The following is a 17,289-nucleotide window of genomic DNA, read 5'->3' as shown; positions in this document are numbered from 1 at the left end:
GTGACAGAGGTTGTTCCCGTTCCGGCCCCGCGCGGCTCTCCTCACCTGCGAAGCGCTGCTGAGGCGGGCTGCGCGGCGCCAGGCGCCGGCGGCCACAGGCGGTCCCCGAGGGGGAGGCGACACGTCCCGCCCCGCAGGGCCGAGCGGCGGGAGGAGCGAGCACCACCGCCAAGACCCCCCCACAAGATGGCGGCCAGGCGACGCTCTGGCGCTGCCCCGCGGGAACTCTATGGCGGCGCGGCCCCTCTCGCCCGGCAGCGGAAGCGCCTGTGCCCGGAAGCGGCGGGAGCGGCGCGAGCCGGAAGGGAGCGTGGCGGCCGGGGGCAGGTGCGGTTACCACGGCGACCTGCGCGCAGGGTAGGGGTCGCGCGGCAGGGCGGGACAGCCCTGAGGGCCCTGAGGGGAGCGGGGTCTCCGCCCGGCGGGACGGGGCTGGCGGCGGCTGCGGGGCTCGGCGGCCCGCGTTGGGTGGAAGCGGGCGGCCGGCCGGTGGCGGGTGCCGGTGCCCCTCAGGCCTGTGGAGAGGAAAGGAGCGGCCCGGCGGAACGGCCCCTCCAACGGCGGCGGCCGCCTCTGCGGCCCCTTGGTGTGGGTCAGTCAGCGGCCCGGCGAGAGGGGGGCGACGGGGGAGCTGCAGAGACCACACCCGGGGCGGGGGCTGCTGTTAAACGCCCTTCGCCACTGAGAAACAGACAACCCGATTTTTTGAATTTTCTTTGAATCATCAGCGTTGTCAGTGTTACCGCTATTCAGCCAGGGTGCCCTGCATCGGGAGCATAGCGTGACAGGTAAGGTTTGTATGGAAGCACGCTGGATGTGGACCAGTAGCTAGAACAAATTATTTCTAGTCAAAGCTGTTCAAGTGTGATTTAGGATGAATCAGTTAAACATACCCTGGGTTAGTTCCAGTATCTATAGCACAGCAACGTGATATCTGTGCTCTGAAAGACATTACCTGTGACCTTTACCACTGACAACACTCAATTCAGATGGAGACTTCGCTTCAGCGTCCTGGCCTGGACACTGGGGGTTGGCATCCCTGCCCGAGCAGGAGGTCTTTCTGCTTTCCTTCCCCAGAGCAGAGTGTTTCACCCGCTCGCCCCCAGGCAGAGTTCACAGTGCATAGCAGAGGTCAGTGCTCTCTCTCACAGACTGTCAGACCCATGGCTGTGGGATGATGTGTTCCTTTCGGGCAGGATGTGTGAGTTTCCTAAAGTCAATTATATTTTAATCTGAGTAACTTGAGGAAAAATAAGGAGGAAAAATATTTACAAAACAAATGAGGCTTGAAAAAATCCCCTTTTACAATGTCGCAATTCAGATTGGTTTTCACTTTGTAACCTCGGAACACAGCTGGACCTCCTCATGTCATTTATGTATATTCCCGTGCCTCTTCTGTTCTCCATGGTGGATTTTCATTTTTTTTGAGATACCTGTCTTTCCTTTGTTTTATGGCTGTTATTATTCAGGGAGAGGAGATATTTCTAATCTGTAGGTTTTCAGTTGGCTGAACTGGTGTCAGGTGACAGATGTCGTCCCCCCCCCTCCCCCCTTCATATAGAGAAAGGCTTTTATTACAGTTGTTCACAGAATGGGAAAACAGCCATGAGAGAGTAGCATGGGCGTTCTAACCATAAGAATTCAGTACAGTATATTCATTTACATGTTCCAAACTACCGTGTATAATTTGCAGTGAATAAGAAGGGCCTGATTCTAGGAGGAACTGCAAACCTTGGGTTTTTTGTTGCACTTGGCAGAAGCCAAGGTTTTACTCCACAAATATTGACCGAGCTTCCTCCTCTGCACACAGCAAGCGGTAGCTGTAACCATTCTGTGTTATGCGATGCCATCTGTCTGCTTCCCAGGTGCAACGTAAAACAAATGTCGTGTGCTGCTGAGCAAGTTGCTCTTTGGATGTTACAGCAGGGCATTTCTGGTTTTATTCTGAAAGGAAGGCCGTTGAGATACAATGAGAGCAATGGGTGAATGTCGGGGGGGGAAGGGGGGAAGCTTGAATTTTTGGAGACTGTTAGTAGAAAGCTAACTGGAGAATTCAAGTTTTCCATAAGCTTAAGAGGTAAGGAAATGGCAAGGAAATTCCACTCAATTGTGTTATGGTGAACAGGTCAGAGAATATATAGGCATGAAAGTACACATGAAGGACAATAAAGAAATCGTGCTTCCCCCCCCCCCCCCCCCCCCCCCCCCCCCCAGCTCATTTCTCACAGTAAATTGTATCATTTGAGCCTGTCTTTATTATTTCATTCATTTTTCAGCCTCTAAAGTTGGTGGTACTTAGTGCATCCAGGAAATGCTTGTTTCTTCATTCCCCAGAGAAGTCCGCTGTACCCAGCAGAACGTGAAGGGCTGACTAGGGAACCTTAACCTTGCTTGGCTCTTCTGACATTGGTTAGTACACCAACTGATGTATCTGTGCAAGTACAAAATGTGACTTTACTTCCTGTAAAACAAACGGTGGGTAGGTTTTCCACCTAATTTGAAATATGCTTTGTTTGAAATACCTCTTCTTAAAGCAAGTAGTGGATGTCCCAGAACAGAAGCAAATTTATTTGAAAGCATAAACATAGAGGGAGCTGGAATTGATTTAGGTTTAATTGCAGCTCAGGAGTCAGATCTTAAAATCCTTGTCTCTTCTCATGTTTCCATAGTATTTTTGATTTTGTAAGCCCAGGTGAGACTATGATTATCTCACTGATGTACTGCATTAAATGGGCCAATAAATCTTAAAATATACCTTACTATATTTGGATATGTGAGATTCTGCATTTACAAACAGCGACAATGCAAAATGAACTTTTATTTATTCATCTTTTTTAGGCTTCTATAAAATGGGAATACTTATTGCAGTTCTTGGAATCTGGTTCAGCTTTTCACTTGTAAAAGGAGATTCTAAGGCTGTGACAACATCTCTAACTACAAAGTGGTTTTCAACTCCTTTATTACTTGAAACAAGGTAAGTAATTGTGATTTTTTTGTTGACAAATCAGAATATGCTTAGAGGATAAAGTAACATGTTCTCTTTTTCATTTGTTTTGTGGTGCTTTGGATTCTTGTCGTTACTAATTCATTGGCAGTAATAATACTTAGTTGGAGTTGCTGTGCTTGGGGAGATGGGATGAATATTTTAAAGGAGTTAGTAGTTTTTTGCATGGTAAAGTTTTTCATTCTGCATTGGAACAAAGATTAATAACAATGAATAATTCCATAGTAAGGATTTTTTGCCTTATGAAGTTTTACTTAAAGCAGTAGGTAGACAGGTTTAGCATGGTCTTGTGAGATTCCACAGTAAAAGATTTTTTACTTCAATGATGACTGTAGGTTTTGGTACATTCCTGTTGCTTGCCTTTGTTTAGCTCAGTTAAGCTTGAGTTTAACTTTGTTCATATGTTGTGCATTGATTATCTAAAGTCAACTGCTTTGTTAAGAGTTGTGCAAGTCAGCCTGGGAGATTTTGTCTATGGTATTAAAGATGTTTTGGGTTTTTTTTTTAAAGACAATATTTAAAAGGAAAAAGGAAAGTAAAATGCGGTCTTTTCACTGCCAGTCTACTTAGTACTTTAGAAGTCCCCGTCATTTCATTTTGTGGTATTCTAATTTGGAGATATCTATGCAAAATAGGACTTTTAGATTTTTGTGTGTGTTTAATTTTGTATCACTTAAGGGTATTGTCCTATATGGAAGTCTGCCTGTGTTACTGCAGATTGGTTCATGTGAAAATAGTTGAGCATTGATGGGTTTCATTCAAATGGGTATGGCTTTGGGTGACAAGACAGGTGTGTCCTAGGTGAAATTACTTTCCTGTAACCTTCTCTATAGAAGCTGAAGTTCAAAGACTGAAAAATCCTTAAGCAGTAAAATGCAAAGCTCAGGTGTTAATGCCAGGTTTTAAATACCCTGACAATAAGAGACATTTGCTTGGGAAAAGCTCACCCTAAGAGACCATGAAATAGTAAGCAAATAATCAAAATAATGTGCCAAAGGCTTGATATATAACCTAACCATTATATTCAAAGACTTTGGGTAAGTAGGATGGTTCATCTGGGGTGAACTGCTCAATGATACAGCACTGCAGTGTAAAATCTTTCCTGCTGTTTAGTTTACTTAGCCCAGCACTGCAATTCATTACCCAATTGTTCAAGAAGTACGTATCACCTTAGGTCAGAACCAGTTGAAAGGAACACACAAGCTATTGTGGCAGCTAGTAGGCTCTGAATCTTGTGTTGTAGCATCCTTTAGTGTGTGAAGCATGTTACAAGTTTAGACATGATAAAGTATTTGTTGTTAGCAATGTTTAAATAATTATTTTACTATCTAACATTGTATACCTACATAATCATATCCTTACTATGTGGTGAATTACATCATTATCATTTGAAGCTGTGACTTCTCCTTTTGCTCATTTAAAAATAAACAACCTCCCGCCCCCCAAGCTAGTAGTTCAAACAAACTACAGTTTATTACAGCCAAGTAAACAAAAATATGTGTTTCTTATAAAAGATACGTAGCAAAGAAATGCATTAGGGAGGGGAGCTCCCAGCATGTACCCTACTGTCTGTCGTTAAGAGATTAATAGGTGCTTTACAAGCTGCTTTCATGTACTATGTGTTTGTCCTGGCCTGAAATTATTATTTGTTTGGGTTTGGTTGGTTATTAGCTTTCTTGGTCTGCTTTTTCTAGTAACATATGGTTTTCTGATGTAGGTAAACATATGGTAGGAGCTAACTTTCTGTGAAGCTTTCCAAAGTATTAGAATTGTAACTTGAGAGAAAATTCATAGGTCTAGCTAACTCTTCTCTTCCTACTCAGTGAATTTTTATCAGAAGAAGGTCACGAAAAATTCTGGAATTTTGTTGAAACCAGTCAAAATATTAAGACATCTGAACATGATGGTAAGTTTTCATAATCTTTTTCTTGATGATGATTGATAGTTGACATGGTTGGAAAATTGCCTAAAACATTTTGCCTTCTGTTGTGTTAGACTGTACAAGTCAAACGAGGACTGATTTCAGTAGTGTTTTTACTGCAAAGTGCTCAAAGCTTTCAGGTATCCATTTGATAAAAGCTGTAGTGGACAAGTCTGAAACATGATTTACTTGCCAGTTTCTGTTTCAACATGAAGTACATAATATTATAAATGCATTCTCCTCTGTGTTTCTGTTTCTCAACTGAAATTAAATGGGAGTTTTTAACTGTTTCCCTCCTCCCCAAGCCTGTGTCTGCATCTGCAGGAATGTATATAATTTACTCTCATGGAACTCTACTGAAGTTCACTCTCATCCATCTGTAGAACTGTGTAATGAAAATTGAGGAGGAAGGGTCATGTGCATATTTACAATTAATGTCATGGGCTTCTGTTAGTATAAATCACAATTAAGATGAAAAGCCCTTCTTCAATGAGAATATGGTATAGAAAGATAACTGCGTGTACTTTGACTTTGCAGGTAGCGATTATTACCATGAAATGCTGAAAGTAGCCTGCCAGAGTCTGTCACCTCTGCAGCAGAATCTGTTAAAATTTTCCTTGTCTTTACGCTCTTATTCTGCAACAGTTCAAGCTTTTCAACAGGTTAGTACAGAAAATCCTCAAACGATTTGTAGAGCATTACCTAAGGCCCAGGAAGGAGTGAGCTGTGTAAGGAGACATTTGAGAGTATAAAAAATCCTGAACTCATTAAGTGCTCCATACATCTGAACTGAAGAGCATATGTATGTACTAATTTCACTGAGTGCCAAATTTGAGTCCATCTGACTAGACTGAAGAATTGGGATTTCAACATGTCTGCATATCTTTGATGCCCATTGCACTAATAAATGCCTGAAGATTTTTATGAGCAAAATCCCTATGGCTCCGCTGGTACTTGTGATGCTGCTGCTGTTCCCATTATTCAGTTGTACTTACTTGAAGATAGTAACCCGCGACCATATAGCTCTAATGATTAGAACCTCTGAATGGAAGTTCATTTTACTCTGTTCTTTTTCACACTCAGGGTATCATATAGTTCACTGCAAGTTGTCTCACATTATGATGTGCTTTATTTAAGTAATACTAGAAGGTATCTTCCTTTTTTATCTGGAATATTTTTTATCATTTGATGTTTAAGAAATACAGAGGTTTCTGATGTGTAATGCAAAAAATCCTCAACCAAAACCCCTACAATTGCAAGCCTCACTTTTTGTACCTGGAACTAATATTACAGTTAATAGTAATAGACTGGAAAAATATTTATAATAAGTTAAGACTTTCCATTTTGCAATTTTTACCATGCATTTAAATTATATAATGAATAGGGAAGAACTACTACTTTAGAATTCAGAAAATTGAAGACTGACCGCTACAGAGCTACATTGTTAGTAATTTCACTTGTTCTAAGGGCAAACATTCAACCTACTTTCTTACAAATATTTTAATACAGATAGCAGCAGATGAACCTCCACCAAAGGGCTGTACCCTGTTTTTTGCTGTGCATGGGGAGAAGACATGTGAATTTGACTCTCTTGGAAACCTTTTACGGGCAGCTTCAGAGAGGTATTTGCTTAATTTCCTATCATTGGATTAGCTCTTAAAATTTAACCTAGTTACACTTACTGCTGCAAAGAGATTGTAATAAATCAGTACTTCTTGCATTCTTCAGTGTTGATTTATACTGTCCATTGATTACACAGAAGTGGCAATCTCTTATTTCTTATTAATCCAGATTAGAACGATTGTTTTCCTATCCCTTGCTCTTTGATATTCTGCTAGGAGGAGGAATGCTTTGAAAGTGGATGGGGAAAGTTGGAAACTATTTGTTGAAGGACAGTAGGAATTCTCAGCAATATATAAAGCAATATGTATGTAGGGAGAACAGAAAGAGCTGGGCTGCATATTAAAATGATAGGTAACGTAACAGAGATCATTTCATGAATGGCTTGAAGCATGCATAGAATTTTTCCCTATATAATTTTCTCAGCGTTAACAAAGAAAACTATTAACACACAATATATTTCAAATTCAGATTTCTTTACAACAACAGAACTTGATTGTGACTTTTAGTAACAAAAATAAACTATAAAATATAATACCTATTTAGAAAAAAAACACCTTAAGTTTCAGTTTGTCTTCATAGTAATCTTGGTAGTTTTGGTTTTTGTAGGCATAAAGGTGTGTTTTGTCAATGTGCAGGCATACGGCATCTATAGCTCACATGCTATTCTTCTGACTCACTGGGAATATTTTAAATATTTCATTGTATTTTAGACAAAATTTAAAAACAGAAGTTGAAAATAATCTTCTCATTCACTTTCCTGTTTGTATACTAAGCCAAGGGCAGGGTTCCCTTGCATTTGAGTTCCTCGAACGTTTGTTCTGTTAGCCTTCTATTTTTTTATACAGAATTTATGTATCACCACTGGGGAGGAAACGTTAATTGAAAATTTAAGGGAAGTGTTTAATTTTTAAAATAAGGATCATAGTAGGTTCAAAATAGCACGTAGCTATTTGTTTCATTTTCATATGTCCATTTTTAACAAAGCTTTATAAGCATGCATTGAGTGCTGCCAACCTTGACAATATGTGGGAATAGCTTGACACATGTATTCAGTGAAGACGGGAACAGTGATTAAACACGAGAAAAATAAATTTTGCATCTTTCATTGAGTGAGGAAATACTATGAACCACAGTGTGACAATCTTCCATGTTTACTCTTAGGCCAAAGCCATTTTTGTTCAAAGGGGACCACAAGTACCCAGTGTCAAACCCTGAAAGTCCTGTTGTCATATTTTATGCTGAGATTGGCTCAGAGGAGTTCTACAGATACCATAAGAGGCTTGTCTTAAAGGCTCAGGCAGGAGAAATCACTTATGTGCTCAGACACTATATTGCTGTAAGTATATTTCTGCATTGTAACAGAGGTATTTGACATGGAAAGAGTAACTGGCCTGGCTATTAAAAAAAGAAAAACAGCCCAAGTTTGTTCCCTTTAAATTGCCATTTGCATAATGTGTTGCTGCTTGATATTTGTTTGGAATACTCAAAGTTTATTTTTTATTGCATATAACTGGGGCATACAGAATATTTAAAATCTCACAACTGTTTAAATAAGAGGATCATTTGATTTTTCAAATGCAGAGTTAAACTCCACATGAATTACAGAGTTTAATCTAAGAAAAAGTTGCTCTATCTATATTAGATTATAGGAAATAGATAGTCAGATCTTTCCCTGTCAGGCCACTTAGTTACTTGTTATTAACCTTACAGTACCATTTTCAAATGAAAGGCATTGTTTCTGCAGCAATTTTATTACAGAACCATTTACAAGTCCTAGTGCTATTTATCCTAGTTTCCATCTCCCTCCCCTAAATTGCCCATAACCACTGTATTAGTATTTAACTCTGTTTTTCAAAAGCTCTGAGAAATTTGAGTTGACTTCACAGTTCAAGTTCCTTTCCCTCCACTATCTGATTTGATGACATGAGTCTCCCCTGCTCTACTTGGCTTACACGCTGAATCCTGAAAACATTGTTTTGTGTTTCTTTTTGCTTGAGGGTTGGTTTTTTTTTTTTTTTTTTTTTTTTTTTGTTCATAGAGGTACCTTTGCCCTCTGAACTGCAGAGTTTTGTTGAAATACAGTAGGAAATATAATTATTATAGTAAATTACTGCAGAATCACTTAGTGTATTTGTTTCTCACTTATGCATTACCAATTATGTCTAAAATGTGTACTAGCTTGAGATTTCTTAGCTTTGGGAAATGGCAGCTTTGAATTTGTACATCAAAACAAAGACTGGCAATATTGTACCGTTTGCTTTTCCTTACAGAATCCCAGTAAAGAAAAAGTCTACCTCTCTGGCTATGGTGTGGAACTGGCTATTAAAAGTACAGAATATAAGGCCAAGGATGATACACAGGTGAAAGGTGAATTATTATTTTAACTATTTTAATGTGAATATTTAAATTTTGCAAAGAAAACTTTATATTTCTTCTGATATGAATAACTGTTCTGAATTGCAGATATTCTTATTTTTTCAGCTCTTAAATCACTTCTCTTCCTCTCTCTTTTGAGATTATGTTCTTTATGAAACATATTTTTGCCATGGCACTTGTCTTCTCTATTTGTGCAATGCTGGGCACAATGGAGTCATGACTGTGGACTAGATCTTAGTAATGGCACTACTAATGCAACTAATTTTTTACCAGATAATCAGATTCTCTGCAGATGTAAAGCAATTCCTCTACCTTAATTTGACTTAGCTTACCCATCCTCAGAGCAGAATGCGCTTCCTCTTCTTTGGGAAAACAGAACTTAGAATTCTGCATGGTTTTTTTTTTTTTTTTGCTTTTGCTGCTTGCTTTGGAGCACTGATCTGTGTTTTGCAAACTCATGCACCTGCCAAAACTATTTTTGTTAGGGTAACTGTGTGTGTGTATACTTTTTATTTACATGCACACACACACAAAAAACTCCAGAATTTCCTGCTTTTATCTTGGACTTAAGTAAAAGAAAAAAATATTTAGTTAGTTAGTTAGAGATAACAGTTGTGGAGAACAGGCTCAGACTTTGAATTGGGTTCTTCAGGATTTTGCAGTTTTACTAGTTTTTAGATACAGATCTAAAGTCTGACTTTGAATATTTTGCCACCATCTAGAATAGAGACATGTAAAACCTTTGGTCTTTATTTGTAAAAGTATTTAATTTTAAGAGAAACTAACATACTAGAAGAGGTGATCCAACTGTTTTACTACTGTGGGAGAATTTCCATTAATTTGTCATCAAAAAGTCACGCAAAAGCCCTGATACTGTTTGTAGAATAGGACATTGCAGGTGTTTGTTTCTTCAGGTTGAAAAAACATTAATTCTGGGGAAGACTTTTTATTTGTAAACTTGTGAAGTTTTATACCAGTACTGATGCAGTAATCTAAAATGTTATACAAAATGGACAAACTGTACCGGCAATGCTACGAGCTGCAAATAGCTCATATATAGTAAGCTGTGCGTTAGAAGTATATGGTTCTCCTCCAGCTCCTGTCTGAATCTGTGAGTGTTGTGACTGTGCAGTCTTTTATTCAGGCCTGTACTTCTTTTGGCTTGTCCAGAAGCAAACACTCATCTAAAAGGTCAGGACCTTTAATTAGACTTAAGTATAAACCATCTAGATTGGAACTGGCTTGTGTCCAGCTAGTTAGGAGATTGTGTGAGTCTTTTGCACAGATTTCTTTTTGATGTTTAATCTCAGAACTGGCCTTTACTCAGATCCTATTTTTTATCATGTGTTTTGTGGCTAAAATCAGGGTTACGTTCACAATTGAAGCATAGCACTTACTCTACAAAGCTGGCATGTCCTGAAAGCTCCTGGGTCCTACCGAATTCCTCTGCAATACCTAGGTCTCTGAGATTTCCACTTATCTTAAGCTTTTCCTTCTCAATAATCCAACTTGGCTTTATTTCAGCTGTTACTGTGTTCATTTGTAAAGGTAATATCTCTTGGATACAGGTTTAAAAGTAAACCTGAAACCTGCCCTTTCTTTCTTCCTTTTGGTTATTGCCGTGTAGTTTTGCTAAACTCGTCAAAATGAGGGTGAGAACTGTTTCTGAATAGCTTGGTAATGGTGGTGTTCTCTGTGTGTTTATAGGCACAGATGTGAATGCTACCGTAATAGATGAAAATGACCCTATTGATGAAGTGCAGGGATTTCTATTTGGAAAACTAAGGTAAAACTCAGTTATAAGTCATTGGTCTTTGTCATATCAAAACACTCGATGCTGAGATGCTCATCTTTTGCTTTGTTATTATTTTTTTACATGTCTGAATTATCCATATTGTTAGCAGCATACCTTTTCATATGTTATTTTCTTTGAATTAGCAGCAGGCTTGCTTATAGAAAACCACAGAAGTTGTTTTACCCTCATACCTTTTTAGGCAGTTGTATCCTGACTTGACAGAAGAGCTGAAAGAGCTTAGAAAACACCTCGTGGAAAGTACCAACGAAATGGCACCTTTGAAAGTATGGCAGTTACAAGGTAATCTGTACGAAGACTTTCAGTATTGTGCTGCAAAAATTTAATGTAAATGTATCTTCTTGTGTTCTACACAAATGAGATTGCCAGTGGCTATGTACAGTTGAAAGTTTGACTGTAAATTCCTGCACTGGAAACTATTGGATTTTCTAAAGCTCCTTTGCAGTGTCCTGTTGAAATAACTTTTAGAAAGATTGTTCCATGGGACTTCAGAAGTGAGGTTTGCTTTCTATATTGTGAAGTATAGTAAAGCACTTGCTCTTAAACCAACTACTGGTATGATCTGCTAAATACAGAAAAGTAAAAGAAATGTGGTTTCTTTCCATGGTCACATTCCTGGTGCGGATAGCTGGTATTTCTCAAGACCAAAGAAAAACTATCTCAACTCTGAAATTTCCCTGTAAATCATCTGTAGAGGCCCGTGGAAAGGCTTTTCATCCTCTAAAACAGAGAGTAATTTGAAATGCTGAACATATGTTGAAGCCACACCGAATCTACCTATATCCAACAGCTGGCTGTTTATATTGCTAGCTCGTGAAACAAGTACCTGGACCCCTTCTGAAGGGTATATCCTCCCACCTCAGCCAAAAAAAGAGAAGTGATGGTCCAGACTCATTGAAGCAACCTGTAGACAGGATACATTGGTTCACTTTGAAAGGGTTACTTACTTCAAGACAAAAAATAGAAGTTGAATACAAGGAAGAAGATTAAAACCAAAAGTATCTAAAGGTGCAGACAGAAAATGAATTTTTGCAGGTAACAAATAAGCAAAAAAAGTTGAAAGCTAAAGTTAAGATGACTGTGCATTGGCTTGGTCTCAGTTTAGAGTTCTTGACTTCTGTTTTTTCACTTCTAGATTTAAGTTTTCAAACTGCTGCTCGCATTTTGACTGCTCCCCCTGTGGATGCTTTGATGGTCATGAAAGATCTCAGTCAGAATTTTCCTACGAAGGCCAGGTAACTTTAATTATGAGTTCTAGGAAGTTTTCTTATTATCTTTTTTCTGAGCAGAAGAACGTGAGACGGGCACCATTGGTTGGGTTAATGCCCGAGTTTCCATTTAGCTGAAAGCAAACACTGGGAAATGTTTATGCAGAGAAGTTCTTCAGTCTGTGGTTACAAAGAGGATCTTACAGTGTTTCTCTTGGATGGCAGCTGATGTGGACTGGTGGAAATTTTGACGGAATTACCCATGCTATTTTGTGAAATCCTTCTGAAATTTTTGCATCAAGTCCTCCTGAATTTATTGGATAGGTTTTCTGTTTGGTGGCTTTAAGCTTTATTTTTCTGGGATCCACTTTGGCAAATGGCCCAGTCAGTCTCACGCCAGAGAAAGATGTGCAATTCCACTATTTTTTTGTACTTTGTCAAAGACTGTCTTGAGCATATTCAAATTAATTTCAAGAAATCCAGCCATAATGTGGTCTGCCCAACCAGTCTAGAAATATATTTCTTTTGATAAATTCCATGACCTGGGTTGTGAAGATGATATTACAGGAGCTCCTCCTTTTTGAGTAGGTGGAGATATACTGAGAGTAAAAAGAAATTGAATTCTGGTCTTATTTCCCACTAACTGATACTAAAATTGTGCTATTTCTAGCTTCTTAAGGCAGGCATTGCACTCTTGTTGCATTTTTAGTCGGGACTGTGAGCTGTACTCGTCCATTCTGTGATGAGGAAATCACTAGATCCACTGTAAGGAAAGGAATGAGAACTCACAGTGAGGGGTTAAGTCCCCCTGTTTTCTGCTGCCAGCCTCTACCTTTCTGGCAGTTGCCCACTTTTATTATGGGTAATGTGAAATTAGACACTGAGAGTTGGCATGTTGAATTATATAGTATAAGAAAAAATAGTGTCCTATTGTTTAATGGTACCACAAAGTGCAGGTGCTTCTGATTGTGGCACTTCACACTAGGAGACTAAATATATTTATATATAAGGTACAAAAAGAAGGACAAGTAGTTATCTAATCTATCCATTAGATAAACAGAAAGATGATTCACAACATGATGTTTTTATTTCTGTAGAGCCATAACAAAAACAGTTGTTTCTTCGGAACTCAGAGCAGAAATTGAAGAGAACCAAAAGGTAATGCTTCTAGAAAGTAACAGAGTGCTTTTGCGCTTCTGTTCGAAAATAAATTCAAGCTTTGAAAAGAATTATTCTATTGAAAAGTTTAAATTTTGCTCAAAATAATGACCCAGTATTTTCACACACAGCTTTGTCTTAGTATGCATCTGGGAAGTAAAGAAGTGGTGGATTTTCAAATGTGGGTTATATATTATATATATAATTAGAATATCATTTCCATATTGGTTGCATGGAGCTTTGAGTAACCTGGTCTAGTGGAAGGTGTCCATGCCCATGGGGGGGGGGGGTTGGAACTAGATGATCTTTAAGGTCCCTTCCAACCCAAACCATTCTATGATTCTAATTTAGCTTGTTTGCTCAAATATGAAAATAGTGGTGAGAAATTCTTCGAGTGAGATCACTGTTGGGGAATGATGTTATGGGGTTTTGTTCACCGAGCTGCCCCTACAGTGTTGTTCACAGCAGTCAAGTGTTCTGATAGTTATTTGGCAAGTACTTAATGTATGTAAAAGGGACCTTCTGTTCAGTATCTGAACTCAGAATCTGTTAACTGTATTTATTTATCTTTATAAAATTAATTGTAAATACAATGAAAGTACTATGTTGTTAACCCTGGTGGAAAATGTTTATTTACAGAAAACATACATCATAAGTGTTCTTAATCTGCAGACTCTCTTAATCTGATCGACAGGACAGGACTGTGTCAAAAATGAAGCAGTAGAAATTCTGATGTCTATGTCACATCAGTCTTTACTTAGTTTCTGAGTTAATACGTTTGTAGTGATGGCTTGCCTAGCTGAAGTTGTATAGAGGTGGTTAATATGTTTCTTTTAGGACTGTGCCTGCTGGGTGGCCTTCTTTCAGTCTCTGACCTTGTTCTTATTTGAGTGGTATAGCAGATGTGTAAAGTCTGAATGTCATAGCACTACTTGACCTGGGTAATAGTTAAAAAGAGGCTGACTTCAAGTTACTGACTTTAGGTTTTGAATTTACAGTTGTAAGGATACAGAAGAAATTTAGTTCTCATTAGCCAATTTGAGATGGTGCTTAGATACCTAAATTCATCAGTGTTTACAAGGAAGTCAGAGAATAAACTCGAAACTTTCTGCCATGGCATAGAATGATTCATATTGCGTGGAGGAAATGGTTTCAACGTTAGTGTTTTGAGGTGAAATTAGTGAAGGACTAAAATTTAACAGCTATCCAAGTAAGTCTACATGTGCTTTGAAACAGAATCATAAAAAAACCCCCAGGCTGTGAGGGACCTCTGGAGGTCATTGAGTAGCCTCTGATACTTGAAACATTTTTTTCTGCAACAGCTCTGTTGTCTACTCGGCATTAGCAAAGCACTGAAAAAAAAACCAAACCAACAGCCACTGGGGAATTTTGTACAGTCTTTTGTACAGAATTTTGTACAATTAAAATACACCTGGTAGCGCAGTCTGGATAGAGTGCAAAATCGAAGTGTAAGGTGGTTATAAAAACAACGCCAAACACCACCTTTTGTTATGTGATCTACACTGATCTGTTCACACATTTCAGTCTCACTTGGTATTAACAGGAAAAATACAAATTATGTTAAGTACACACGTCTTTGTTTAAAATCTAATCAGTGATATTTGGCTAGTCTAATAGTAAATGTAAAGTTACCTGACATCTACTTACGAGTTCCCTGAGATTCTCGTTCTGAAAGAGAAATCCCTTGTTGTTCAATAGTGATAAAATCAGAAAAGAAGGGATGTGGTTTGACACTGTCGTCCGGTGTGGTTCTGGAAGGGACAAAGTATAGAGTGTAAGCGCAAGCTAAAGCTACCTGGTGGCTTTTTCTGTTATGTGTTAGATCAGACTGATCCACAGGTAAACCCATAATTTTGTGGATTCATTTTAATTCAAAGTATGTCTAGGCTACTAGATCCAGATCTGGCTAGGTCTAACCTTGCCCTTTAAAGCTATTCTTGCATGACTCTGTTTGTGTGGATATTACTTGATAGTGAAGTTCACTGCTATTAGTAAGTTATAGTTCACTATGTAATTATCCACAAAAGATACAATTTAACACTGCATGTACTCAGCTTATCTCTGGGAGCCTTTTTATTTAATAAAATATATAAATTCCTCCTGATCAGATGCTGCTTTCCTGTTCCTGGTACTCACATGGCACTTTGCTATTCCTCTGTTTGTTTTGCTCACATTCTTCAAGATATTAGTGTTTTTAAACGGCCAAATACTATGTTTCTCCTTCAGTGTTCATCGTGCCTCTTAATAGAATTTTGTAACTGGTACTGCAAGACAAGAGGTACTGGAAGAAAGCAATGTCATTTTTCAGTTTTTAAACAAAATTTTTCACGCTGGAGTTGGGAAATATGCTTCACGAGGGACTGTGTTTTATTCACCTCTTCTGATTCAAAATTGTTCTCTGTGATGGCCCCTCAATTCAGGGGCAAGTATCCATTCAAATGGTGTGCTGCTTAGAGGTACTTGGGAAGAAATTCCAAAATATTATTAAGACTTTTTCCATTTGTGTGATGTCTGATTTTGGGGAGATCAGAGTACAATGGCAGCTCATCTACTTTTCATTGATGTCATATCCACTAGGTCAGGACTTAATTGGTAGTTTAAACACAGTAGTTAGTTCCACTAGTGAGCGCCACGCAATATCCAGCAGTTTAAGTTTGTTCTGTGCAAAACTGTGTGTTAAAGAGCTGAGAAAGGTAACTGGATACTACTTGTCTACTTTGTGGGCTGTCAGCTAAAAAAAAAATTAAATTCTCTCAAGCATGTCTAATTATTTAATTTGAGCATATGTAGTTGACTGTAGTTGAGAAATAATGCAATAAGGGAGATAAAATCTACAATTTGACACATTAAACTCTCTAGTAATTTTTTTCTGTGCAGAGCATTCTTCTAATGGCCTTCTACTTTCTTTCAGTATTTCAAAGGAACATTAGGACTGCAGCCAGGAGATTCTGCCCTGTTCATCAATGGACTACTTATTGATTTAGACACTCAGGACATATTTAGGTAGGAATGTTTTACGTTTCAGAATAATTGTATCCTGTTTAGGAGTTTGCATCCTGCTTGTGCATGGATGATAACATTATTTAGACAGTTTTGAACCTTCTTCACAAAGTCTATCTCTAGACTTGGTTTAATTGTTAAGTATTGGAAAAGGCAAATCATGGTTCCTTCTCTTATGCAAGTGCATTTCTAACAAAAAAGCTGATGTCTTAACATCAGGAGAGATGGGGAAGGACTTTTTACTAGGGTATGTAGCGATAGTACAAGGGGGAATGGCTTTAAACTGGAAGAGGGCAGGTTCAGATTAAACGTTAGGAAGAAGTTCTTCACTTTGAGGGTGGTGAGGCACTGGACCAGGTTGCCCAGAGAGGTTGTTGAGGCCCCATCCCTGGAGGTGTTCAAGGCCAGGCTGGACGTGGCCTTGGGCAGCCTGGTCTAGTGAGAGGTGTCCCTGCCCATGGCAGGGGGGTTGGAACTTGATGATCTTCAAGGTCCTTTCCAACCTAAACCATTCTATGATTCTATGATGTGAAAACTGGAATACCCTTGAATATTGGAATGGGAAGTCACCTTTGTACTGTTCTTTTGATCTGTGCTGTGACTAGCGAGATTACGGTTTCCAAGACTCTCAACATACAGGTTTTATTCTGAAGACAGTAGACTGATTCTCAAAGGGTAAACCCCTGTAAAGTTTTCATCTGAAAACCACCCTATATCTTTGTCAAGATTTGTTTCAATAACATGGAATTGAAATTACATATATATATCATGCTTTAGTTATCTTGATTTAATGTTATTTTTCCTAGAAATACAACATAATTGGATAGGTGTAAGTTATCTCAAGTTTCTTAGGACAGTTAGAAATAGGTGATAAATAAGAAGTAATGCACAGACGTGGCAGAGTTGTTTATACCTTTCATCTGTTAACCCTTAGGGTAAGAGCAAGTTATTTGCTCTGTCTTTAAAATTCAAGAACTCTTTTTCTTTTCCTTACAGCTTGATTGATGTGCTACGCAATGAAGCCCGCGTTATGGAAGGCCTGCACAGCTTAGGAATTGAGGGTCTTTCTTTGCACAACGTTCTGAAGTTGAACATCCAGCCATCAGATTCGGACTATGCTGTGGACATCAGAAGCCCTGCTATTTCAGTGCGTATGGCTTTATAT

The 17,289-nt window shown here is 38.8% G+C and overlaps 1 protein-coding gene across 1 annotated transcript in view; it reads left to right on the top strand.

The window, feature by feature from the left end:
* Window positions 1-229: 229 nt before the first annotated feature.
* Window positions 230-17,289, top strand: part of UGGT1 (UDP-glucose glycoprotein glucosyltransferase 1) — a gene marked incomplete at its 5' end in the record, with an annotated part of 47,640 nt that continues 30,580 nt past the window's right edge. The window contains 14 exon segments of the mRNA XM_082487143.1: window positions 230-268; window positions 270-357; window positions 2,839-2,974; window positions 4,828-4,910; window positions 5,463-5,591; window positions 6,439-6,547; window positions 7,710-7,884; window positions 8,819-8,915; window positions 10,632-10,710; window positions 10,919-11,019; window positions 11,873-11,972; window positions 13,043-13,103; window positions 16,036-16,127; window positions 17,121-17,271. Coding sequence (XP_082343269.1) covers window positions 230-268; window positions 270-357; window positions 2,839-2,974; window positions 4,828-4,910; window positions 5,463-5,591; window positions 6,439-6,547; window positions 7,710-7,884; window positions 8,819-8,915; window positions 10,632-10,710; window positions 10,919-11,019; window positions 11,873-11,972; window positions 13,043-13,103; window positions 16,036-16,127; window positions 17,121-17,271 — 1,440 coding nt within the window.

Source organism: Vanellus vanellus (assembly GCF_965231255.1).
Source record: "Vanellus vanellus genome assembly, chromosome: 8".
Classification (NCBI taxonomy): Eukaryota; Metazoa; Chordata; class Aves; order Charadriiformes; family Charadriidae; genus Vanellus; species Vanellus vanellus.
Note: the sequence above shows the minus strand (reverse complement) of the source record. Positions and strands in the feature narration are given on the sequence as shown.